General features: G+C 42.9%; 1 protein-coding gene across 10 annotated transcripts in view; it reads right to left on the bottom strand.

Moving 5' to 3' along the window:
* CTPS2 (CTP synthase 2) overlaps positions 1-26,553 on the bottom strand; it is a 109,833-nt gene that overhangs the window by 80,107 nt on the left and 3,173 nt on the right. For 2 of the 10 annotated variants that reach the window (XM_077888314.1, XM_077888315.1), the window contains exons 3-7: positions 19,839-20,043; positions 16,597-16,710; positions 14,319-14,489; positions 11,938-12,038; positions 303-419 (exon numbers count right to left, since the gene is read on the bottom strand). In XM_077888314.1, coding sequence (XP_077744440.1) covers positions 303-419; positions 11,938-12,038; positions 14,319-14,489; positions 16,597-16,710; positions 19,839-20,004 — 669 coding nt within the window. In that variant the 5' untranslated portion in view covers positions 20,005-20,043. Of the gene's footprint in view, positions 1-302; positions 420-11,937; positions 12,039-13,771; positions 13,794-14,318; positions 14,490-16,596; positions 16,711-19,838; positions 20,044-24,233; positions 24,469-25,032; positions 25,377-25,521; positions 25,668-26,553 lie in introns of those variants that run through there. The other 8 variants (XR_013374749.1, XM_077888317.1, XM_077888313.1 and 5 more) reach the window with 8 other exon arrangements.

Genomic DNA, 26,553 nt, shown 5'->3' with positions numbered 1-26,553 from the left:
AGCTAGGGTGGTGATCCTGGCGTCTTGGGATTGTGTCCCACATCAGGGTTCCCACAGGGAGCCTGGTTCTCTCTCTGCCTGTGTCTCTGCCTCTCTCTCTGTGTCTTTCATGAATAAATAAAATATTTTTAAGATAAATAAATAAAATGTGGAAAAAACAGGCAGTTTCTCCTTTGCTGTCCTGTCCGCTGCTCCCTTATAGTGTTTCAATAAACTTCTATCTCCTTATAAAGTGTGGACCAAACAGAATATCACAGGAAGATTTCTAGAAGTTGCTGTCTATACTTATCTGGAAAGCTCACCTGTGGGACAAGGCTAACATGGATATTACAGAAATTTTCTCTTTTTGCTTTAAACTGGAATTGTCTGAATGCTTCCACAAACGGCATCCCTTCAATGTCTCCAATGGTGCCACCCAACTGGGAATAGAAAAAAAAGAAAGACACAAGTGATCTTCCACAGCATACAGACTAATAGAAACGTCACTAATAAACAGAGCACAAGAACATATGTTTATAAATATACTAAAAATCATGGCATTTTACACTTTAGGCAGGTGAGATTTGTAATAGATAAATTACATCTCGCTAAGCTGTTTGACATAAAACGGAAAAGCATTGTACGTTTAAGAGAGACAGGAAGCAAAGGAAAGAGACGAGGAGGGAAACCAAGAAGAAAAGGTGCAGGATGACAGAGCCAGGTAAGCAGGTGAGAGAACAGGAGAAGCATCAAGAAGGGAAAAGAAATCGGGGTCAAGGAGGACTTTCAGTGGTGCCTAGGGAGCTCAGGTGGTTAAGCCTCTGACTTTTGGTTTTGGCTCAGGTCATGATCTTGGAGTCGTGGGATCAAGCCCTGTGTCAGGCTCAGGGATCAGTGAGGCGTCTGCCTGAGATTTTCTCTCTCCCTCTCCCTCTACCTCTCCCTACTCTCTAAAATAAATAAATAAAACTTTTTTTCTTTTTTTTTAAAGGAGGGCTTTAAGAATGACCTGATTCCTGTGTTTATAAGATCACCCTGCCTGCTGTGTGGAGATATGGACTAAGTTAAGTAAATCAATTCTGCTATCTCTGATTCAGTTGGATTTTACAGGTAGTAAATCCCCCCAACCCAGAAAAATGGGGGATCATTATAAAGCTGTCAACCCTTCCTCTCACCAAGACTGAAAAACAAATGTTTACAAAGAAAGGAAGACTTTAATAGAAAGGAATTCTTTTATTTTTATTTTTTTTTAATTTTTTTATAGAAAGGAATTCTTTTTTTTAGAAAGGAATTCTTAAGCAGCCAAAAAGATTCCAGAATATAGGCCACTGAGGAGTGAGATCAGCTAGTTTCTACCAGTGGTCCACTTGGAAGGCAGAACTCAAATCCAGTGACTCCAATGACTATATGAGAACAGAGCCACCTGGCTCTGCCTGGTGTGAAATAGTGCCCTCTCACTCTCTCTCTCCCTCTCCACGTACAACACACACACACACGCACACGCACACACACCTGCATACGTCTGAACAGTTTCTTTGCAACGGAGGTATGACTAGAATTAACTACTATTAAAACATGCTGGCTTGTTGAATTAAGTAGTTCCAAAAGCCGCAATAATATTCCTGACAGCTTAATCCTTTGATAAATGTGAACTTAATTTACAATGTGCTTCCAACAAGTAAGGCAGTTTAAAGTAAGCATTTACTTTGGGATAAAATCTGCCTTAACCTACTCATCCTCACCATATTTGAATACTTAAAGACTATCCCATGAATTTTAAAATTAATTCTCTAGCATTTGAGCATCTACTGCATGCTCAACACTATACATGAGGTGCAGGGAAGAATTTAAGACAACCTGCTCCTAAAGAGCTCAGAATTTAGCGAGGAAAATCAGGCAGAGCTAAAGAACAATAATAAAGGGACACCTGGGTGGCTCAGCGGTTGGGCGCCTGCCTTTGGCTCAGGTCGTGATCCCCAGATACGGGATCGAGTCCCGCATCGGGCTCCCTGCGAGGAGCCTGCTTCTCCCTCTGCCTATGTCTCTGCCTCTCCTCTCAATCTGTGTCTCTCATGAATAAACAAATAAATCTTTAAAAAGAGAAAAAAAAGAACAATAATAAAGAGTGAAACTTGGAGCGCCTGGCTGGCTCAGTCAAAAGAGTGTGAACACTTGATCTCAGGGTCTCAGGCCATTTATACAAAAAGTTGGCTGACCCTCCCCTCCCATCTAAATGGCCTCCTAGCTTCTACCCTCTCCTATTTCTACAATTAAATCATTTGTCACACACCAGTAGAGTGACCTTATAAAAACTCAGAATGTTAAAAAAAAAAAATGTCAGAATATATCTTTCCTGTGCTTATACCCAAAGTGGCTCACTGCTTCACTAAAAATAAAATCTAAATTCCCTTCAGCAGGCAATCAAAGACCCTGCATGATCTGGCCCTTGCATACGTTCCTTTTTTTTTTTTTTTTTTTTTTTTAAGATTTTATTTATTGGGGCAGTCCGGGTGGCTCAGCGATTTAGCGCCACCTTCGGCCCAGGACCTGATCCTGGAGACCTGAAATCGAGTCCCACATCGGGCTCCCTGCATGGAGCCTGCTTCTCCCTCTGCCTGTGTCTCTGCCTCTCTCTCTCTCTCTCTCTCTCATAAATAAAATCTTTAAAAAAAAAAAGATTTTATTTATCTATTTGAGATAGAAAGCCAGAGACAGAGCAGAGGGGGAGGGAGAAGCTGACTCCCCACTAAGCAGGGAGCCCCAATGATGCGAAACTCGATCCCAGTACCCCGGGATCATGACCCAAACTGAAGGCAGACATTTAACTGACTGAGCCACCCAGGTGCCCCCCTTGCATATATTTGTAATCTCATCTTATGCCCCTGCTTGCCACAGCCCCCCACATACACACACACACTGCCTGTACTTCAGCCCCACTGGCTTTGTAGGTTAGATGGACCACTACCCTCCTTCTTTACGTATATCTATCTCTTTATCCTTCAGCCTAAAAACCTAGGTCTTCCTCAGAAAGCAGACTTTGACCACCCACCTAAGGCAGCCTCCCTCCCACCACTCCCTATCACAGCACTGTGTCTGTGCCCTTCTTACTGACTCAGCACCAGGTGCCATTATTTCCTGTGAGTTCTTGTTTCCTGCCTCTCTACCCCATTAGGCTATAAGCCCCATGAGAGTAGGAACATGCCTGCTCTGCTCTGTACTCTATCTCTGGCACAAGCCCAGCTCCCTGTACACAGCACTGGAGTTGAAGGTTCAGGACAGGCCTCCCAGAAATATGCCACTTTGCCATGAAGATTATTTTGAGTTAAAAGCAATCAAAACCCAGCAGAGTCAGGAAAAGCTCTTTCCCTCTCCCCCTAAACTGTCTCCATTTACATTGCAAAGTGGGGAATCCCTGTGCCAGGAAGAGAGCTATCACCAGAGGTTCTCCTTTTCTTCTTTTTTTAAAAGCTTTTATTTATTTATTCATGAGAGACACAGAGAGAGAGGCAGAGACACAGGCAGAGGGAGAAGCAGGCCCCATGCAGGGAGCCTGATGTGGGACTCAATCCCAGGACTCCAGGATCACACCCTGAGCCAAAGCAGATGCTCAACTGCTGAGCCACCCAGGCATCCCCAGAGGTTCCTCTTTACCTAAGAAACTTAGCTGCATAACACAGGAGTCTTTGTTTTACAAACCTGTCCTCTGCAAATGGCCTTCCTCCCCTCAGTAACCTCTAGGCCTCAACCCTTCTATTTGGTTCCGGATATCACTGAGCCTCATTTTGCTGACTGCTTTGGAATCTCTCAGGTTTATATGGACTTTTTGTGCATATGGAATTAAACCTTTGTTTGATTTTCTCCTGGTAATATGTTTCATGTTTGATTCTTAGACCTGCCAGAAGAAGTTTGAAGAGTAACAGTAAAATTTTCCCTCTCCAACAGGTTTTAGCTTAGTACTCATCCCAGGACAGAAGGGTCTCAAAATTCAGTATAAGCCAAGGTAACAGCATTCTAGCACCTGTTACCATAATTACAATGGAATCAAACTAAGAAATCTCGGACTACATTGCTACAGAAAAAAAATATTCTTTACTAATTTTAAGTCAGATAATAAAACATAATTAAAATTCAAGCTTCCTGGGTATGGAACAGATATGGAAATATATGACCTTTCCATTAAGAATGACAAACTTAATGATGAAAATCCGAAATATCACATGCAATCAGGAAATTGGCAGGGTGAGGGGCTTAAGTGCTCACCAACTGCAATGTACCAGAATCTAATGAGAGAAAATTTTAGGCAAAAAAAAGGTCTGCACTTAAACTAAACCATATAGGAACACCTGATTTTTCACAGGTGTACTCTGGTAATCAACAGGCAATCTGAAAAAAGGAAGCAAAAAACTTTTTTTTTTTTTTTAAGATTTTATCCATTCATTCATGAGAGACACAGAGAGAAATAGACACAGGCAGAGGGAGAAGCAGGCTCCACACAGGGAACCCGACGCAGGACTCGATCCCAGGTCCCCGGGGTCCACACTCTGGACTGAAGGCGGCCCTAAACCGCCCAGCCACCCGGGCTGCCCAAAAAACTTTAAACATTATCCACTTCTGCCCTCACATGGCCTATAGTGGCACTGCATCCTCTCAGCCAATTTGGAAGGTCCCATTACTAATACATTGTCGTCGTTAGAAACCTTCAGTATTATTACTAGAATACACCTAAATTACTTCCCCACACAAGTAAAGTATCACCTATAACAATATTTTAAGATTCATCCAAAGTTGAAATCGAAGCAACGGCAAATTTAGGAGATGTGCAATGTCTGTTTTGCCTTTAAGGAAAGGATTCTTCTTTTCTTTTTCTTTTTTAAGATTTTATTTATTTAGAAAAAAGATTTTATTTATTTATTCATGAGAGACACAGAGAGAGAGGCAGAGACACAGGCAGAGGGAGAAGCAGACTCCATGCAGGGAGCCCGATGTGGGACTCGATCCCAGGTCTCCAGGATCACGCCCTCGGCCGAAGGCAGCGCCAAAACGCTGGGCCACTGGGGCTGCCAGAAAAGAAAAAGAAAAAGAAAAAGAAGAAGAAAAAGAAAAAGAAAAAGAAAAAGAAAAAGAAAAAGAAAAAGAAAAAGAAAGAAAAGAAAAGAAAAGAAAAGAAAAGAAAAGAAAAGAAAAGAAAAGGGAAAAGGGAAAAGGGAAAGGAAAGGAAAGGAAAGGAAAGGAAAGGAAAGGAAAGGAAAGGAAAGGAAAGGAAAGGAAAGAGAGAAGGGAAGGGAAGGGAAAGGAAAGGAAGGGAAAAGAGGAAGGGAGGGACAGGGAGGGAGGGAGAAAAATAAAGAGAGAAAGAGAGATAAAGCAAGCAAGCTGCTTATTCCTTTAAGCCAGGCATAAATTATTTCAGGTTTATGAGGAGATGACCTGGACTAATTAACAAATAAAGCCTGTTAGCTCCACTGGTCTGAAAAGTAAGAACCCCACGAAAAGGCTTTGGACACATTCCAACCACTTCTACACGCTTAAAACTGAAAATTAGCTCAGTGGTCCTTTCTCAGAAGCTTAAATCGTGCACAAACACAAACGTTGAGCACAACTGAAAACGAACCCAGAAGGATGCCTGAGCTAGTGTTCAATAAGCCAATATGACTGTTAGGGCTATAGGAAGAAGGAGTTATGCTGGGGATAACTTGTCAGAATCTCTGTTTCCATGAAATTAGAAATGAAGACCAAGAGTCCCAGAAAACAGGAGTCAGATCACATTTGCCTTTACATGCCTCGCAGCTATTATTGGGGCTAGTGCATATTAAGTACTAAATTCATGTTTTTTAAGCCAAGCAAGTCAATTTAGGAGCAAGATGAAAGAATAATAATAAAGTACATAGACATTTAAAAAAAGAACACTCTGGGGCCCCTGAGTGGCTCAGGGGTTGAGCATCAGCCTTCCGCTCAGGTTGTGATCCCAGGGTCCTGGGAGGGAGCCTGCTTCTCCCTCTGCCTGTGTCTCTGCCTCTCTCCATATCTCTCATGAATAAATAAATAAAAGCTTTTAAAAAAAGAGACATGAGAGACAGAAAGAGACAGAGACAAGCAGAAGGAGAAGCAGGCTCCATGCAAGGAGCCCGATGTGGGACTCGATCCCGGAACTTCAGGATCATGCCCTGAGTGGAAGGCAGACGCTCAACCACTGAGCCACTCAGGCATCCTCAAATAAATAAAATCTTAAAAAAACAAACAAACCTGAGAACACGAAAAGGACGTGTTAAGAAGGCTCATCCTAAGGTCAATTGGGCTTATATTTTAATGCCATTCAAAGACAGCTCAACATTAAAAAATAGATTTCCCCTTTTTCCTTTTTTGTGATTATTTTTTAATGTATTTTTTTTTTATAACGGAGAGCAGAGACAAAAACATCCATACACATGACCATTTGGAAATTTTCTGTGATTAAGGTTAATAGTCTTTGGAAAAAAAAACAAACAACAAGCTATCCTTTCACCTACAAAAACTAAAAGAAAGAAAAACAATCACTGGAAAAGTTATAAAAATGTTTGGGTTTGGAAAATCGGTCATTAGTCTTGGGCCAGAGACTGGTTCTTCCTCAAGAAAAATGGACAGGGATCCCTGGGTGGCGCAGCGGTTTGGCGCCTGCCTTTGGCCCAGGGCGCGATCCTGGAGACCCCGGATCGAATCCCACATCGGGCTCCCGGTGCATGGAGCCTGCTTCTCCCTCTGCCTATGTCTCTCTGCCTCTCTGCCTCTCTCTCTTTCTCTCTCTGTGACTATCATAAATAAATAAAAATTAAAAAAAAAAAAAAAAAAAAAAAAAAAAAAAAAAAAGAAAAATGGACATATTTTGGATGCTTTACCTTTCCTATTGCTAGAACAGCAGAAACCAGTGTAAGTGCTAGACGAGCACTGTCCAATAAAAACAAAAATGTAACGTTAAAGTTTTTAGTTGTCACATTTAAAAGAACAAAAGTAAATAGAAGAAATTAATTTTAACATTAAGTTTTATGTAGCCCAATATATCCAAATGTTATTGATATATCACCAATATTTTAAAAATTATTAGGTATTTTACATTCTGGAGGTTTTTTCATGCTATTTGAAGCTCAGTGTATATTTAAAATTCACAGCACAGGACAGCCCGGGTGGCTCAGCGGTTTAGTGCCGCCTGCAGCCCAGGGCATGATCCTGGAGACCCTGGATCGAGTCCCACATCGGGCTCCCTGCATGGAGCCTGCTTCTCCCTCTGCCTGTGTCTCTGCCTCTCTCTCTCTCTCTCTCTGTGTGTGTCTCTATGAATAAATAAATAAAATCTTTAAAAAAAATCAGGCTTTACCTATAAAATAAATAAAATTCACAGCACATCTCAGTTAGGAGGGGACATATCTCACATGCTCAACAGCCTCATATTGGGAGCAGCTACCATACCAGAGACAAGGTACTCTACAATAAATAACCTGCTTAAAACAAAAGTGTGAGGGCTTGTCCTACCTTCTAAGGCTTGAATGAAATCAGCCCTGGGCTGAACTTTACAAACTGAAACTGCTAAATGGCATTTTCAAGTTGACATTAATAAGCAGAGTTTTTTTTAAGATTGATTTATTTATTTGAGAGAGACTGGGAGCGAGGAGTGGGGCAGAGGTAGAGGGAGAGAGAAACTCCAAGCAGACCTCAGGATGAACACAGAACCCAACAGGTGGGAGGCTCAATCTCATGACCCTGAGATCATGACCTGAGCCAAAACCAAGAGCAGGTCACTTAACTGACTTCACTACACAGGGGCCCCAATAAGCAGTTTTTTAAAAAATCAAAATAATGCATGTACATGGTTAAAAATTGTAGGGGCTGGGGAACCTGGCTGGCTCAGTTGGTAGAGTATGTGACTCTTGATCTCAGGGTCATGAGTTCGAGCCCCATATTGGGCATAAAATTACTTAAAAAAAAAAGATTGTAGGGGGGCAGCCCCGGTGGCTCAGTGGTTTAGCGCCACCTTCAGTCCAGGGCCTGATCTTGGAGACCAGGGATCAAGTCCCATGTCAGGCTTCCCGCAAGGAGCCTGCTTCTCCCTCTGCCTGTGTCTCTGCCCCTCTCTCTCTCTCTCTCTCTCTCTCTGTGTGTGTCTCTCACGAATAAATAAAATATTTTAAAAAAAAGATTGTAGGGGCCAAAGGCAGGCCACCACAAGATAAGCCACTCTAACATAAAGATTATTTTAAGTTAAAAGCAATCAAGACCCAGCAGATTCAGATACAGCTCTTTACCTACTCCTTTGTTCACGATTTCTTCTGCTACTTTCTATCACATCTCTAAACACCATCTCTCTCAACTCTTTCTTAACTTGCCCATTTCAGACATCTTCTATAACACAAGTTGACTGTGACAGGTGAGGCTGTAGCTCTCTGCTGCCCCATCCCCAGATCCCATATCAATTGGTAGTTGTATGGGTTACTTTCCTAACCTGAGATATTTTTACCTCTTTTTTTGGCAATTATCACCGATCTCTGTATAGCTGCCTCACGGTGGAAAATGAAGTTCTTATCTCCCTCCCTCCCTCTCCAGCACCCACCCACATCTCCACCTCAAAGCTGACAGTTACATCCCTATTTTGAAGCCTTTTCTGATTCATCTTGAGGACTGAATCTAAAACCTGAATATCAATAAACAGAGAGGCTGTGTACGCCTCCCTCACCGTAGAGTCAAGCTACGCTCCGGTTCTCATATCAGATGTTATTCTTCCAGGAGCTTTTACCTGCCTGTCTCTTTTCTTAAATCATTTGTCTTTGTCATTGCCTCAATCAGCAATAGCAAACTATTCACTCTATTAGATATTAAGTATGTTTTAAAGGAAACCAGCTTAGTTACACAGGTATGTTCAGTTTATAAAACTTCATTATGTTGTATACCCATGATATGTGCACTTTTCTGTTTATGTTATACTCTAATTTTTAAAAATTATAAAGGAAGCACCCTCTCTTTTCCTTATAAATTGTGAAGGAAGAAATAGCAAAGGAGGGGCGGCTGGGTGGCTCAGTCAGTTAAGTGTCTGCCTTTGGCTTAGGCCGTGATCTCAGAGTCTTCGAATGGAGCCCTGCGTCGGGCTTCCTGCTCAGCAGAGAATCTGCTTCTCCCTCTCCCTCTGCATCTCCCCACCTGCCCTTTTGCTCGTGCTCTCTCTGTCAAATAAATAAAATCTTTCAAACAAACAAAAGAAATAGTAAGAGAGAGAAAATTTTGCATAGCATATTTATACATTTATATAGTTTATCAACCATACTGTTATAGTAGTACAATACATAGTTAATATAAGATAGTACAGCCCAGGGACATCTGGGTGGCTCTGTGGTTGAGCGTCTGCCTTCAGCTCAGGGCATGATCCTGGAGTCCTGGGATCGAGTCCCACATCGGGCTCCCTGCATGGAGCCTGCTTCTCCCTCTGCCTGTCTCTCTGCCTCTCTCTCTCTCTCTCTCTGTGTCTCTCATGAATAAATAAATAAAATCTTTTAAAAAACTGGATCTTGGGATCCCTGGGTGGCGCAGCGGTTTGGCGCCTGCCTTTGGCCCAGGGCGCGATCCCGGAGACCCGGGATCGAATCCCACATCGGGCTCCCGGTGCATGGAGCCTGCTTCTCCCTCTATGTCTCTGCCTCTCTCTCTCTCTCTCGCTCTCTCTGTGACTATCATAAAAAAAAAAAAAGTCCAAAGTGACTTCTGTGAAAATTGTTAAAAAAAAAAAAAAAAACTGGATCTTGCAGGTAGCATAACATCTATCCACTGACCCTAACAATGATGACAGTAAGAACAGCTCTCATGTTTATGAACACTTCCTAAATACCAAACATGCCAAGTACTTTATATAATTGCACTTACTTCTCCCAATGACCCTGTTAATATCATCTGGCTTGTATTACAGTCTTACATTATTATCATATTGTTCTAATGGAGGACATTGAAGCTTTGAGAGGTAATTTGCCAAAAGTCACACAGGCATCTTAATAATGGCTAATAATTTTTGAGTACTTACTATAGACCTGACATCATTCTAAGCACTAAGTATATTGACTTATTTAATCCTTGAAACACTGTCCCCATTTAGCAGATGGGTAAACTAAGGCACACATTAGTACACTTGTCTAAGGTCACCCAGCTGGTAAGTGACACAGCTTGGCTATGAACCCAAGCCGTCTAGCTCCAGATTATTTTCCCCTTTTTTTTTTTAAAGATTTTATTTATTTATTCACGAGAGAAGCAGCGACACAGCAGAGGGAGAAGCAGGCTCCCTGCAGGGAGCCCGATGTGGGACTTGAACCCAGGACTCCAGGATCACGCCCTGAGCCGAAGGTAGACACTCAACTGCTGAGCCACCCAGGCATCCCCTAGCTCCAGATTCTTAACCACAGAGCTGCACACTACTCAGAGGTCACGGCAGAAATCTGAACGTAGGCAGGCAGTCCCTAGGAACTAAATTGTTCATTATTCTGTTGGCCGGCCCAGCAATTAGGTCAACTGACACTTAGATAAGGAGTACATGCATGTCATTCTCCTTCAGTGAGAGGAAAGTTAACAGTAAACAAGTTACAAGTTCAAATACTATTTTCTTTCTTCAAGGAGCTAATACTTCTCACCCTCAAATCACCTCCACCATCAGACTTTTTTTTTTTTAATTTTTATTTATTTATGATAGTCACACAGAGAGAGAGAGAGGCAGAGACATAGGCAGAGGGAGAAGCAGGCTCCATGCACCGGGAGCCTGATATGGGATTCGATCCCGGGTCTCCAGGATCGCACCCTGGGCCAAAGGCAGTCGCTAAACCACTGTGCCACCCAGGGTTCCCCAGACTTTAAAAAAAAAAAAAAAAAAGATTGAAAAAAAAAAAAAAAGATTGTATTTATTTATTTATTTAAAGACAGAGCAGGAGTAGCAGGCAGAGGGGGGAGAGAGAGAAGCAGACTCCCCACTGAGCAGGGAGCCAGATGCAGGGCTCAATCCCAGGACCCTGAGATCTGATCTGAGCTGAAGGCAGACACTTAACCGACTGAGCCACCCAGGTACCCCCTTAATAACATTTTCTTTTCTCTAGCTTACTTTATTGTAAAAATACAGCCTATAACACACAAAGTATGTGTTAAGTGACTCTGCATGTTATCCGTAAAGCTCCTCATCAACAGTAGGCTGTTAGTAGTTACGTTTAGAGGGAGTCAAAGTTATACCTGGATTTTTTTTATTTTTTTATTTTTTTAAAGATTTTATTTATTTATTCATGATAGTCACACAGAGAGAGACAGAGAGGCAGAGACACAGGCAGAGGGAGAAGCAGGCTCCATGCAGGGAGCCCGACGTGGGATTCGATCCCGGGTCTCCAGGATTGCGCCCTGGGCCAAAGGCAGGCGCCAAACCGCTGCGCCACCCAGGGATCCCTATACCTGGATTTTTGACTGGGAGTGAGAAGTCAGCATCCTTAACCCTCAAACAGCACTCACTAGAAAGCATTCTGCAACTGGTCTGTCTCCATGGGCAGGTTCCTGCATACCAATTCGAGGAATACTCGCCCTGTTTAATTATTTTTTTTTAATATTTTTATTATTTATTCATGAGAGACACAGAGAGATAAGCAGAGACACAGGCAGAGGGAGAAGCAGGCTCCATGAAGGAAGCCCGATGCGGGACTCGATTCCCAGGACTCCAGGATCACGCCCTGGGCTGAAGGCAGGCGCCAAACCGCTGAGCCACCCAGGCATCCCTATTTGCCCTGTTCAATGCCAATCCTGCCCACTAACTTGTGACCACAAGGGCAGGGACTATCTATGTCGTTCCTTGCTATAATCCCACCTCCTAGCCCAGTGTCTAGCACACAGGAAGCCATCTCTACATATGTGTTGAATGAATGAAGAGTAGATGTTTAAAGACTCAAAAGGATATAAGTTTATAAAGAAAAACTCCATGCTTGCCTCAATGACGCATATTTGGGGTTCTTCCTTATGACCGTCCACGGGCACCATAGCTTGATTCATAACCCACTCCTGAACAGCATCGGTAATGTGCGGGACAACTGTAGAAAAAAGTAATAATTAGCACAAAAGCTGATTCCACAGTCACAGTCATGAGAAAGAAATGTATCCATGTCCTTAGACTTCCCAATAACATGAAAGCCATTTGGCAAATGAGAGAAACTACAGTTCTCATGTTATTATCCATCTCACTGAAATTCATATTATAGGTACAATATAGTCATTTATTTTTTTATTTTTTTAAATATTTTATTTATTTATTCATGAGAGACATGGAGAGAGAGAGAGGGAGAAACAGGCAGAGGGAGAAGCAGGCTCCATGCAGAGAGCCCAGTGTGGGACTCGATCCTGGGTCTCCAGGATCACACCCTGGGCCAAAGGCAGACACCAAACCGCTGAGCCACCAGGGATCCCCTAGTTTAGTCATTTAAACGTTATGTCATTTCTTTTGAAAATGAGTGACCACAGAGAACAAGAAACAGAAAGCTGGAATGCCATCTTCGATGCAACTAGAAACACCTATAATGCCAACTAAAAACTGCAAGGAGGGCTGTCGGGTGCTGCATGCTGGGCTCCATGGGGAAGAACAATGCAGAGTGGCCCAGTGCTGCAGACTCTGGGAAGCCCACCAGCCAGTGGGGAGGGGTCCACACGGAGGGTGTAGATGAGACCTGTAGGCCGATCAGCGGCCTGTGGTTGCTGTCAGCTGAAGAAGCCAGAAGGTGACAACTCCACAAGTATCTGAGGCCCAGAGGACTCTTCATGATGAGCAGGCCTCCAGCTACTGGTCTTTGCTGAAGAGACAGGTAGGGGACATCCTTGCAGGTGCAGCCAACTAACCTAATGTGATATACGAAGCAAGAACGTTGCCCTCTGGGAAGCTGAGGTGAAGGAGCATCTACTGCCTGGTCTACCTCACATCTGCTGCTTGAAGTGGAAGGAAGTTGTCACCAACTGCTGCTCTTGGAGCAACCCACATTACATGTGCTGCTTGGCCCCTTTAGGTGGCAGGGGTGTTGGCCGGGCCCTGCCTCCATGTGGGCAGTGCAGGGGTCAGGAGTTAGAGCCCAGACCCAGGGCCTTGTCCTCTCCCCAGTATAGGGACATGGCAAGTGTGAGGCAGCAACTCTCCCTCCTATGGGTCTTCCCAAGATCTACACTCGGGGGAGAAACTATTAGAAAGCACAACTGTAGCTGAGATCTAAGCCACACATCGAGTTTCAGTGAAAACACCACTTATCTTGTGATCTCCATCGGTCCGATCCCTAGGTCTCCTCAGCTGGTTCCAACATGCAATTTAAAGGAGCCCGGGTGGCTCAGCAGTTTAGCGCTGCCTTCAGTCCAGGGTGTGATCCTGGAGACCTGGGATCGAGTCCCACGTCAGGCTCCCTGCATGGAGCCTGCTTCTCCCTCTGTCTGTGTCTCTGCCTCTCTGTCTCTCATGAATAAATAAAATTTTTAAAAATCTTTAAATAAATAAATCCATTAATTAATTAAAGGAGATGGGGAGGATGCCTAGGTGGCTCAGTGGCTGAGCGTCTGCCCTTGGCTCCTGTTGTGATCCTGGGGTCCTAGGATCAAGTTTTGGGGTCCTGGGATCAAGTTCTCCCACAGGGAGCCTGCTTCTCCTTCTGCCTGTGTCTCTGCCTCTGTGTGTGTGTGTGTGTGTGTGTGTGTGTTTGTGTGTCTCATGAATAAATAAATAAAATCTTTTTTTAAATAAAATCTTTAAAAAATAAATAAAGGAGATGGGGAATTATCACCTTTACCCTACCATTCGGGAATGCGTGGACACAAAACTTGCCGGGGGTAGGGGGAAGAGACGGAAGCGCAGGGGTCTCTCCTAAGACAAAAGAGAATCATACACTCAGGAAGAGAGTTGATGAAAAAGGGTCAGACACTCCAGTTCAATCCCCCAGTGCTGCCCCTTCAAAGGGGAGTAATCATCATCCATGGAAAAATACAAGGGAGGAGACAGACAAAATAAGACAAGACAAAAGGCAAACCAAAAAAGTTTGCACCTCAATCAGGTAAAAATGATGATTGAATGGTTCTCCATGGATTTTATAAATAAAATTTAGACAGAGACATGGACTAGGGAAAACAATAACATTAGTAACAAAGAAAAAGACTGAGGAAAATACACTCAAGAACTTGGAAGGTGATGTGGACACCTCTGAAGAAAATGAAAAGGGAAAACAAGCAAGGATTTCAAAAGGATTAGACTTTGTAGAGCTCAAGGAGCACCTCACTTCATGTCTATTTTGAGCAGGGTGTGTGTGCTCAATACACAGGACTCTAACCTTTGTGGAATACAATACCTTGTACTGTTTTTCCCAGGTAATCGCCACGCCTCTCTTTATTGATCACATGCTGATATATCTTCCCAGTAGTGATGTTGTTGTCTTTATAAAGGTTAATATCCAAGAACCGTTCATAATTTCCAAGGTCTAAGTCAACTTCTCCACCATCATTTAAGACAAACACTTCACCTAAGATAAAAAGGCAACGTAAATATTAAAAATTTGCTATAAATAAATAAATAAATAAATAAATAAATAAATATTTGCTTTCAGGGGTGCCTAGATGGCTCAGACAGTGGAGTGCCCAACTCTTGATTTCACCTCAGGCCACAATCTTGGGGTCATAGGATGGATCTCCAAAAGTCAGGCTCTCCACTCTGCCTCTCTTCCATTTCCTCTCCCTCCGCTCCTCCCACTCACTCTTTCTGCCTTTCTCCAACAACCCCCCACACAAGCACATACACACACTCACTAAAAATAAATAAAATCCTTTTTTTTTTTAAGATTTTATTTATTTATTCATGAGAGACACAGAGAGAGAGAGGCAGAGACACAGGCAGAGGGAAAAGCAGGCTCCATGCAGGGAGCCCGACGTGGGACTCGATACCGGGTCTCCTGGATCAGGCCCTGGGCTGAAGGCAGTGCTAAACTGCTGAGCCACCCAGGCTGCCCAAAATAAAATCTTTAAAAAAAAAAAAGTATGTATGCATTATATTCCTAGAAGAGAAAGAAAAACTGTAGATTACAAGTCTTTAAAACAGGTTCTTAGATTTAATGTAGTTAAAATAAAAATTCCAACAGATTTTTTTCAACTTGAGGATGACACTAAAGTTAATTTGTTAGAAAAAAAAGGGTCAGATTACCAAAACAAAGCACACAAAAAATAAATAAAAATAAAAGCCCTTATAACAAATAATAGTGAGTAAAGGAAGATTGAAATATATACACATACATATATTTCAATATATATAAAGATGGAATAAGATAGCCTCAACAAATACACAAAACCAAAATATCCAAAAAGATCCCTATTGGGGTGCCTAGCTGGCTCAGTCAGCGGAGCATGTGAGTCTTGATCTCAGGGTCGTGAATTTGAGCCCCACATAGGGTGTAGAGATAACTCAAAAAAATTAAACATTTAAAAAAACAAAAAACAAAAAGATCCCTATTACATAAAAGAATCTAATACACGACTTGAAAAAAAAAGAAAACCAAGGGTATCATTACAAATAAAAGTAAATAGGGCAGCCCGGGTGGCTCAGTGGTTTAGCATAGCCTTCAGCCCAGGGCGTGATCCTGGAGACCCGGTATCGAGTCCCATGTCGGGCTCCCTGCATGGAGCCTGCTTCTCCCTCTGCTTGTGTCTCTGCCTCTCTCTCTCTGTGTCTCTTATGAATAAATAAATAAATAATTTTTTAAAAAAGTAAATAAAACATTCACAAATTCCAAAGAAATGTAGGAACTATATTTAGAAAACTTAAAAAGCTTACTTCAGAGATATAAAAAAAGGTACGAATAAAAGAAAAGCTGCTTCTAAAGTTCCTGAATGGGCCAGTCAATATTTTCCAGTGTTTAATTCTTCCCCCAAGTTAATTCATAAATTTAAAGAAACTTTTGTCAAAAACTCCAATGCAATTTCTTGTAAAGTCGGACAAAATGATTCCTAAGTTAATTCTGAAGACAACAAACATTTTGAGGGTAAGAAATAAACAAAGGAACAACAAAAAAAGGTTAATGCTTTGTTAGAGGGATAATAAAAACACCTTTTTGCACCAAAAAAGAGAGAGAAAACAAAGGAAGAAGAAAAGGAATGTGGAAAGCTCTGACCCACTTGATAATAAAAAGCTGCAGCTTTTAAAATGATAGGCAGAAATAAACATAGAAATCCAGAACAGAACAGAATCCAAAGACTATACTAAGTATAGACAGAAACGTAGTATATGATAAAAGGTGGCATTTCAAGTCAGCAGGAAAAGAATGAAATCTTTGAGAAATGCCATTAAGAATAGTTGGCTAATCGGGAAAAAAATTAGAAAAAAATTATGTTACATATTTATTTAACACCAAATTCAATTCCAGCTATGATAAAAATGTTAAAAAAAGTAGGGCAGCCTTCAGCCCAGGGTGTGATCCAGGAGACCCCGGATCGAGTCCCACGTTGGGCTCCCTGCATGGAGCCTGCTTCTCCCTCTGCCTGTGTCTCTGCCTTCTCTCTGTCTCTCACGAATAAATAAAATCTTTTAAAAAAAATGTTAAAGTAGGGGATCCCTGGGTGGCTCAGCGGTTTGGCGCCTGCCTTTGGCCCAGGGCGTGATCCTGAAGTCCCGGGATTGAGTCCCGCGTCGGGCTCCCTGCACGGAGCCTGCTTCTCCCTCCTCCTGTGTCTCTGCCTCTCTCTCTCTCTCTGTGTCTATCATAAATAAATAAAAAAAAATAAATCTTAAAAAAATGTTAAAGTAAATGAAACTATAAAAGTTGCAAAAGAAAATATAGATCAATGTTTAATTCTTGAACCAGAGAAGCCTAAAGGTAACATCAAGGCAGAAACATAAAGAAAACAGTTGATACATTTAATCACATAAATGGTAAGTGGAAATTTATTAGTAACTAACAGAAGTAATATTAACACAAATTTCAAACAGTAAAACTCTTTCTATATAGGTTAATACACTTTACATAAAGTATTCTTGAAAATCATTTTTTAAAAATCCAAAGTGGGGCACCTGGGTGGCTCAGTCACTTAAGTGTTGGACTCTTTGATTTCGGCTCAGGTCATGATCTCAAGGTTCTGAGAAGGAACCCCTTGTTGGGCTCCAAACTCAGTGGAGAGTTGGCTTGAGATTTTCTCTCCCTCTGTCTCTCCCCTCGTGTGCACATGTGTGCACACTCTCTCCCAAATAAATAATCTTTTAAAAAGTGCTTAAAAATTATCCAAAGGAAAATTGGCATAACACATGGCCTTAGTGAATTTTACTGCATTCCAAACAACCGTAAAACCTTAGCAACCTACAAAACATTTGTTGATTTCTCCCTCGGGTTACATGTTATGTGGGGGCTGTGGGTCAGTTGTGAGTCTGCTTGGTCTCATTCCAGGACCCAGAAGGAGGGAGAAATCCCTTATCCAGGGCAGGCAGTTTTCATGGCAGAGAGACGCAACAAAGAGAGCCAAACCATGCCACTACTGAAAATTTCTGCTTCAACAAGACAGATGTCACATTCACTAATGTCTCGTAGGGAAAAACAAATCAATGACCAAATAAGGTGACCAACCTCTTGGGTTTGCCCAAGACTAATAGGGTTCCCAGGATTTGGACTTTCAGTTTCAAAACCAGGAAAATTCCAAACAAACTAGACCACATATATGACCAAAGTCCAAAGTCAATGAGGCAAGGAAATTGACTCCACAGAAGGAAGTTGGCTAATAGTTTCTTTTTTCTTTACTTTTCTTTTTTTGGCTAATAGTTTCAAACAAAAATACAATCTGCCCATTGACTTGAAAAAGCCATTCCACAGACAAAATGAAAACCAAAGAAATCTAATTAGAACAATGAGATACCCTTTTTGTTGTTGTTGTTGTTGTTGTTATTTGGTTTTCTCTCAGGTTAGTAAAGCTTAAAAATAATAATATTCCACAGGGGTATCAAAAAAAAATAGGCCTTCTTATACACCGTTGATTTGTATATAAATTGCCACAGATCCACAGCCTTTATCAGAATTCTTGGAGACAAGATGGAAGTTGAAATTTGAAGTTTTTCAGATTATGGAAAGGTAATATAAAACACTTGCCATATATTAGAAAACACCCCAAATGCAAACACATTCCAAATGGAATAAAGAGTAGAGTCACAGCTTTTTGAAGATTTTTCAACTTTCAATATTTTTAAAAATAGTTTATTTATTTGAGAGAGACAGAGAGATAGAGATAGGAAGAGAGAGCACAAGCAAGGAGGAGAGGGAGAAGCAGGTTCCCCGCTGAGCAGGGAGCCCAATGTGGGACTCCATCCCAGGACCCCGGGACTATGACCTGAGCTAAAGGCAGATGCTTAACCAAATGACACACCCAGGTGCTCCAGTTTTCAATACTTTTGAAAAAAGACTATAAATAACCACAAACTTATGAAGAATTTTAAGTTTTCAGAACTTTCTGGATTTTACAGTTATAGATAAGAGATCATGAACCTAAAAACCTTTGGTAATATGTATTATACGTCAAAAGCCAGAAAGGCATACATACCTGTGAAATCAGAAACTGCATGAAGGTATTTATGTTTAAAGAAATAGTAAGTTTTAAAGATTTCCATCACAGTGTTGTTTATAATAACAATACATTGTAGTTATTTTCTGTTATTGTACAGATTCAGCACAGCCTTTAAGAGTATAAAATACATGTGAATGTTTACAGCACTTTGTTGGGTTTTCTTTTTAAGATTTTATTTATTTATTAGAGAGAGAGAGAATGCATGTACGAGCAAGGAGGAGGGGCAGAAGGAGAGGAAGAAGCAGACTCCCTGCTGAGCAGGAAGCCTGATGTGGGGCTCCATCCCAGGACCCTGGGCTCATGACCTGAGTGGAAGGTAGACACTTAACTGACTGAGCCACCCAGATGCCCCCCCACAGTACATTGTTTTAAAAATTAGATTAAAAACCGGCTTGACTATAAGATTCAATTCATTTCAAGTTCAAAAACAAGCAAAAGTAGTCTCTGGAGTTAACTGTTACTATATGTCAAAGAGTTTGGAGAACATTAGTTAAGGAAGCATTTTCCTGATTATTGAAAAACAACTGTTATGGCCATCTATCACTGCTAGTAGGTGATGCAGTGTATTATATACAGCATGCCGTGTATTATGTAGTGCATAATAAAAATAAAGTGAAAAAGTAAAAAAATAAGCAAAAGTAACTTACGGTGTTAGAAGACAGGATAGTGGTTACCTTGGTGGTTTTTGATGGGGAAAGACTAGAAGGGGCATAAAGGGGGTTTCTGTTTCTTGATCTGGGGGCCGGTTACACTGTATGCTCATCTTATCAAGTGGTACACTTATGATCTGTGCACTTGCCTGCTTGTGTGTAAAAAGTTTAAAAAGAAAGTACGTAATTACTAATATCTTTTAAAAAATAATTAGCATGTACATTAAAATGTCAACATTAATAATAGTCACTACAAGTGGTGGGAAATGGAGGACTTTTATTTTCTTCATGCCATTCTATGTTGTCAGTATAACTGTCAATATATTCCATATTGTCGGACTTTTTCTAAGAGACCTATATTACCTTTACAATAAAATAAAACATAATTTGAACGGTAAAAGGCACAAGAAAAATGGTATCCCCATACACTGTTTTCCAAAAGAGTGAACTAATTTGGAATGTCATCAGCAATCTGAAAAATGTCTCAACAACTATGAGAACATTCACATGTTCATACTGAATGATCCAGCAACTCTACTCCTAGAACTCTATCCTAAAGAAATGACCCCAAATAAAAGAAGGAACTGCAATTTGTGCTTTATAAGAGGGGGAAGTTATTCTCTCTCATACCGTGCTCATAAGGTGAAAAAGTGCCTGCATCGATGTTAATATAGGGGTCAATTTTGATGGCAGTCACTCGGAGTCCACATGATTTTAGAATCGTCCCAATGCTGCTTGCGATGATCCCTTTACCAATGCCCGAGATGACCCCTCCAGTGACCAGAATGTACTTCATTGGCAGAGGAGTGGCTGGGTGTCAGCACCCAGATATAATCTGAAAGGTAATATAAGAGTCAGGGAAAAGAAGCATATTCTCAAACCAGTAAAGCAGGAGTGTGTTAAACCAGAAATTCCAAAGCACACAGCATTTTTCATATAAAGTAAATTTTCGAAACAAAGTCCTATCTTCTAGATTGTCCATTTTTGTCTATATGCAAAAGCTGTGGATACTTTCTACAAGCAAAGTGGCTGGCTCCATTGCCCTGATTCCATTTACCCCTACTCTATCATGGGACAAAGTTCATCGTGAGAAACCAAATTTGTCTGGGATTCAGAAGCATGGTAAAATTAAGAGATAAGGATCTGGAATCAGACTGATCTGTACAAGCTGTACCTGGGCAAGTTACTAATCCTTTCTGTGCCTATTTCTTCATCTGTGAAATAGAATTTAAAAATACCAGTCCCTGGGACATTACTCAGCACTAAAAAGAAATGAGCTATCAAGCCATGAACAGACATGGGGGAAACTACAATGCATATTACTAAGTGAAAGAAGTCAATCTGAGAAGGCTACCTGCATACTGTGTGAGTCCAACTATTTGACATTCTGGAAAAGGCAAAACTATGGAGACAATAAAAAGATCAGTGGGTGCCTGGGGTTAGGGGGAGGGATGAAAACACAGAGCACAGAGGATTTTTAGGGCAATGAAACTATCCTGTATGACACTGTAATGGTGGATATACGTCATTATGCATTTGTCCAAACCCACAGAATGTACAAGGCCAAAAGCAAACTCCAATGTAACCAATGGACTTTAGATGATAATAAGGTATCAGTGTAGGTTCATCAGTTGTAACAAATGAACCACTCTGGTTCCAGATGTCTATAATGGGAAAGGCTATGAATGCAGGGGCAGCCAGTGTATGAGAACTTAGTGCTTTCTGCTCATTTTTGCTATGAACCTAAAATTGCTCCCAAAAATAAAGCCTTTTGGGGCAGCCCCGGTGGCTGGGCGGTTTAGCGCCGCCTGCAGCCCAGGGCGTGATCCTGGAGACCCTGGAGACCCTGGATCGAGTCCCTGCATGGAGCCTGCTTCTCCCTCTGCCTGTGTCTCTGCCTCTCTCTCTCTGTCTCTATGAATAAATAAATAAAAATCTTTTTAAAAATCAAAAAAAAAAATAAAGCCTTTAAAAAAAAAAATCAGTCTTGGGATCCCTGGGTGGCTGGGCGGTTTAGCGCCTGCCCTTGGCCCAGGGCTTGATCCTGGAGTCCTGGGATTGATTACCTGATTCCCCATCGGGCTCCCTGCATGGAGCCTGCTTCTCCCTCTGCCTGTGTCTCTGCCTCTCTCTGTGTGTGTCTCTCATGAATAAATAAATAAAATCTTAAAAAAAAAATCAGTCTTCAAATATGCCAACATTAAAAAAAAAGTCTCATAGGCGGTTGTGAGGATTAAGTGAACTAAGGAAGAGATGAGAGGTCAGCTGATGCCCATTCTGATTTTTTTTTCCTCTACTTTCAAAACAAACAATCATGACTTGATGGTATATAAGGTTATCTCACTTCAGAGCTCTGAGCTCGATTTAAACTAATCAACCATGGTCAAGGCGAGTAAACAGATGCCACCCAAAATATACATGTCCCATCCCAAATGGCTTTCCTAAGTCCCTGGGCCTTTCTCTACACACTCCAGTTGATCACATTCAATCTTCTTCCCTAGCCACCTGGCATTCCACTCCCTCCAGCTGGGTTTAGCCTAAAAGACTAACAATCAATCCAAACCCAGAATGCTCCTCCTATAGATCGAAAATGTATCTAAATATTCACCTCTTTCCACGCCTACTGTCCCAGGTGGTCATTATAGGGGTAATTTCTTCACACCTCCCTTACTCTTACTCACCACCCCTCCTGAGTTCTTCTATTTGGTAAGTGCCCCTCCTTTGGAGTCAGACAGCCTGGGTGCAAATGCTAATTCTGTTATTCACAGCTATGACTCTGGGCACTTCTTCAACTTTTCTAAACCTCGAATTTCTCAGTGCCTGCCTTATAGAGGTGCATGGGCACTCATAAAGAGAGTGCCCAAGTGCTTAATGAAAGCCGTTACCATTTTTCACAGTGATCTACTCACCATTCAATCAGTTCACAAATGTTTATTATAGGTCTATTATGCTTAACATGTTCCCAGGTGCTGGGGATAGACAAAAAGTCAGAGTCCCTGCCCTCTTCACCTTTCCTGTGGGATTTAGGGGCAAATTGAAGGCCACATCCATTTTGTTAGTTGAGATGAAAAAAAAAAAGAATACTAGAGGTCATATCACCCCTAGGAAAGCTGGACTGGCCAAGAAACCTGTAGGAATGCAACTCCATTCGCTTACAAGTAAAGATATAATTACCAGATGTACCTAATGAAATCTCCAACATAAAGAACAAAGATATTTTTCAGATTCTAAGTCTCTTGAGATGGAAAAGACCTCCAGGGGACCAGACGAAGTATCACCAGGGCACCTGCTAGCATGATCTTATAAGCCTCCAAATAATGACACCCACCTTCTCACGAGACCATGCCCCAAATCTTGCCCTTAAAAACCCTTATTTGCAAGCCATTGGGAAGTTTGGAACTTTAGAGCATTAGCTCCCTGTTCTCCTAGGTAGCACCACACCAATAAATAGCCCATCTTCCTTCACTGCAAAAGCTCAGTGTCAGTTTTTCTTGGCTTGCTGTGCATCGGGTGGACAAACTTGGTTTGATTCGGTTACAAAATGAGCACTGCTGTAATGGTACCTTATCCCAGCAGTCACACTATTAAAATGAATTCCTCTTTGTAAAAGTTAGCAAAATTGAAAAATGTCATTGAAAACTGGAATGCATTCATGTGAAGTCATGTTATGTAGTTGCCAAAAAGCCTCGGAATTTATCATAAAAATTCCCTTATACATAAGGATATAAAATTGAATATAATATCTCAACAGTGTTAATTAAAACTGATCAAGACACCTGCACCCCGATGTTTATAGCAGCAATGTCCACAATAGCCAAACTGTGTAAGGAGCCTTGGTGTCCATCGAAAGATGAATGGATAAAGATGTGGTTTATGGATACAATGGAATATTAGCCATTAGAAATGACAAATACCCACCATTTGCTTCAACGTGGGATGGAGCTGGAGGGTATTATGCTGAGTGAAATGAGTCAATCCGAGAAGGACAAACATTATATGTTCTCATTCATTTGGGGAATATAAATAATAGTGAAAGGGAATAGAAGGGAAGGGAGAAGAAATGGGTAGGAAATATCAGAAAGAGAGACAGAACATAAAGACTCCTAACTCTGGGAAACGAACTAGGGGTGGTGGAAGGGGAGGAGGGCAGGGGGTGGGGGTGAATGGGTGATGGGCACTGAGGGGGGCACTTGACGGGATGAGCACTGGGTGTTATTCTGTATGTTGGCAAATTGAACACCAATAAAAAATAAATTTATTATTTTAAAAAACTGATCAAAAGTCCATCAAAAAGCTAAATTTTAATACTTAGGTGGTTGGGCTGTAGGCAATTACTACTTTATTTTCAAAAGCACAAGATGCCTTTTTAAACACATCAGATAATTTACAACGTCCTTCAAAATGTAACTTAATACCAAGGAGACGTTTACTTCTTTCTGTCTCTTGTAAGCAAACAAGTTAAGTTTGAAGCAAGTTTCAAAACTGCAGGATTTAAAAGCAGGCTAGTTTCAGGCTACTTCCTTGAGTTGCTTTTCCAAAATTCTGTAAAGACTGAAGTTTTTCATTTACGCTTATTGCAACACAGGAGTGTGTATAGCTGCTTCTGTCTGCTGTCCAATAAAAACATTACAGGAACCAGCTGTATAATCTTAAATTTTCTAGTAGCCATATTAAAAAAAGTAAAAAGAAACAGAGGAAGTTAACTTTAATAATATCTTATTTAGCCCAATGTATCCAAAATACTATCATTTTAACACACGATCAACAGAGGAATTCATTAGTGAGGTATTTTACATCCCCTCCCCCCCCCCTTTTTGTACTAGGTCATCAGAATCCTGTGTGTCTACTCTCAGCACATCTCAATTCACACGACGTTTCGAAGGCTCAGGAGCCACATGTGGCCAGTGGCTACCACACTGGACAGTGCAGGCCCAAGAGCAACTGAAAACGTGAGAAGCACCAAGAAACACCTTCTCAACGATGGCCATTTAGGAAGTAATATTAGTCAAAAGCAAGAGTACTTACTGAATGATCCCATTGTCTTAAGTTCTAAAGCAGGCAAAACTAAGCTGTGATAGAAAGCAGGCAAGGGGGAGGGGTGGTTTGGGGGCTGACCGGAGAGGGGCGTGAGGGAACTTCCCGGGGTGATGCAAACGAAATGATCTATGTCAACGCTGGGGTAGTGGTTACGCGGGAGTATAATTTGTCAAATCCCCGATCTGCACCCTTAAAATGGGGGCATTTTGTTGTCTGTAAATTACACATCAAATCTGTAAATACTGTTGCCCAAAGAAAGCTATTTAGTTGCAGCAGCGTCCTTAGCCACAGCGCGCCCTAAGCAGCTATTCCGGGGGAAACGCCAGGGTCGTTGTTCAGCGAGTGCACTGGGCGGGGGAGGGGACAGAAAGGCCATTTCACTCCGCGCGGGGCTTCACTTCCGCCAACGCCATCTCGGGGCTCTCGGGGCTCCCGAGGCCAGGGAGGAGTGGGGCCCGGGGTGCAGCCGGCCTTTGCGCCCCCTCCCGAGCCCCGTGCGGGGAGAAGCGCACCCCGGGAACGCGACGCTCGGGAGCCCGGACTGTGGGCCGCCGCAGGGCGGGCTCCGACGGCAGCGGGCGCGGGCAGGGCGGCCCCGGTCCCCGCCCGTCCGCCGTCCGCCGCGGCTTGCGTGCGCCGGGTGCGGGGACGCGCGGGGGACCGGCCCCTCTCCGACTCGGCGCCGGCGCCATCGGCGAGGGGACAAAGGCGCCCGGCCCCACGTGCGCGCCCGGACTGGGGGCGCGGAGGCCCTGGGGGCGCGGGGAAGGTCCGGGCGGGGGGTTACCTGCGCGGTGGTGGTGGCGCCGGGAGAGTGGCCGGTGGGGACGGCGCGCTCCGCCCCGTGGCGGGCCCGCGCTCACCTGTAGGGCTGGGGAAGGGGCCGCCGCTAGGGGTGTCCCTTGTCGCCACCGAGTCCTTCCCACTGCCCGCGCGGGCCTCGGGGTGCGCGGCGCCCTCCTCGCCCACCTTTCCCTTTCCTGCTGCTGCGGGCCCCGCTGACTCACGCTGGTGAGCTTGGGGTTTGCACCCGCGTTTGTGCAATGCTCCAGAACAAGCGCCTAAAAAGTGACTCCTCAGGCACAGACAGCTTCCCGCCACCCTCCGCCCTGGATGCACTTGGCCCCAGGCCTCCTCAGCTCGAGGACTGCTCCTCCCCTCCGTGGCTCACTTAGCAAAGGCACTTCTGGGGAGCGGGGGAACGCCACGTCCCCGGAGAGCCCCTGCCTCTAGGCAGGGAGATCCTCTTACTGCGGGCCTCCCGTCCAGTTCTCACCACCGTGAACAGCTTCACACCGTCCACACACGTTTCTGGATCCCTTACTGCCCTCCGGGAACTGGAAACACGCTAAGAAGAAGATGCAAATAAAACTCGATTCCTGCTTTTGAGGGGTTCACAGTCTGGAGGCAGGTCTACAAGTCTATCGAAATCAGTAAAGTTTCTTCAGGCGCAGGGCTGGCTCAGTGGGTGGAGCCTTCAACTCTTGATCTCAGGTTGTAGGTTCAAGCCCCATGTTGGGTGTAGAGATTACATAAAAATAAACTCTTAAGAAAAAATTTATTAAAGTCCCTCAAAAATTAAGTGAGTTTCAAAGCAACGCGGAGTTTCTCCCCACCAAGGATGACAGAGTAGTGTCATGGAAAAAGCAGGAAGGAGCTAGGGATAGTGATGTCAACTTCTGGCAAAATAAACAAAGGCTTTACTCAGCAGGAACCGTATGGAAGCCTCAAGTCTTCATGAAGGCCAATAAATAAATTTTTTTTGAAAAGCAGAGAACACCTTTGGGGTGCCTGGATAGCTCAGTCAGTTAAGCATCTGACTTCAGCTCAGGTCATGATCTTGGAGTCCTAGGATGGAGCCCTGCCCTCAGGCTCCACGCTCAGTGAGGAGTCTGCAAGCCCCTCCCCCTCCTCCTGCTGGGTCACTCTCTCAAATAAATAAATAAAATCTTAAAAAAAAAAAAAAAGGAGGAGGAGGAAAGGCCTTTGAAAGCTGGAGGCATGGAAAGATGTGTTACAAAACAAGTCTTCCACAGCATCCTGTGGAAAGCACACTCATGAAATGGGCCGACATCAATGGTGATACCTGTCACATATGTAAGGTTTCCTTCCACATTGCTTTTTTTTTTTTTAAGATTTTATTTATTTACTCATGAGAGACACAGAGAGAGAGAGGCAGAGACACAGGCAGAGGGAGAAGCAGGCTCCATGCTGGGAGCCTGATGTGGGGATTCCAGTTCTCCAGGATCAGGCCCTGGACTGAAGGTGGCGCTAAACCGCTGAGCCACCCAGGCTGCCCATCCTTCCA

The sequence above is a fragment of the Canis aureus genome, chromosome X, assembly GCF_053574225.1.
Source record: "Canis aureus isolate CA01 chromosome X, VMU_Caureus_v.1.0, whole genome shotgun sequence".
Taxonomy (NCBI): Eukaryota; Metazoa; Chordata; class Mammalia; order Carnivora; family Canidae; genus Canis; species Canis aureus.
Note: the sequence above shows the minus strand (reverse complement) of the source record. Positions and strands in the feature narration are given on the sequence as shown.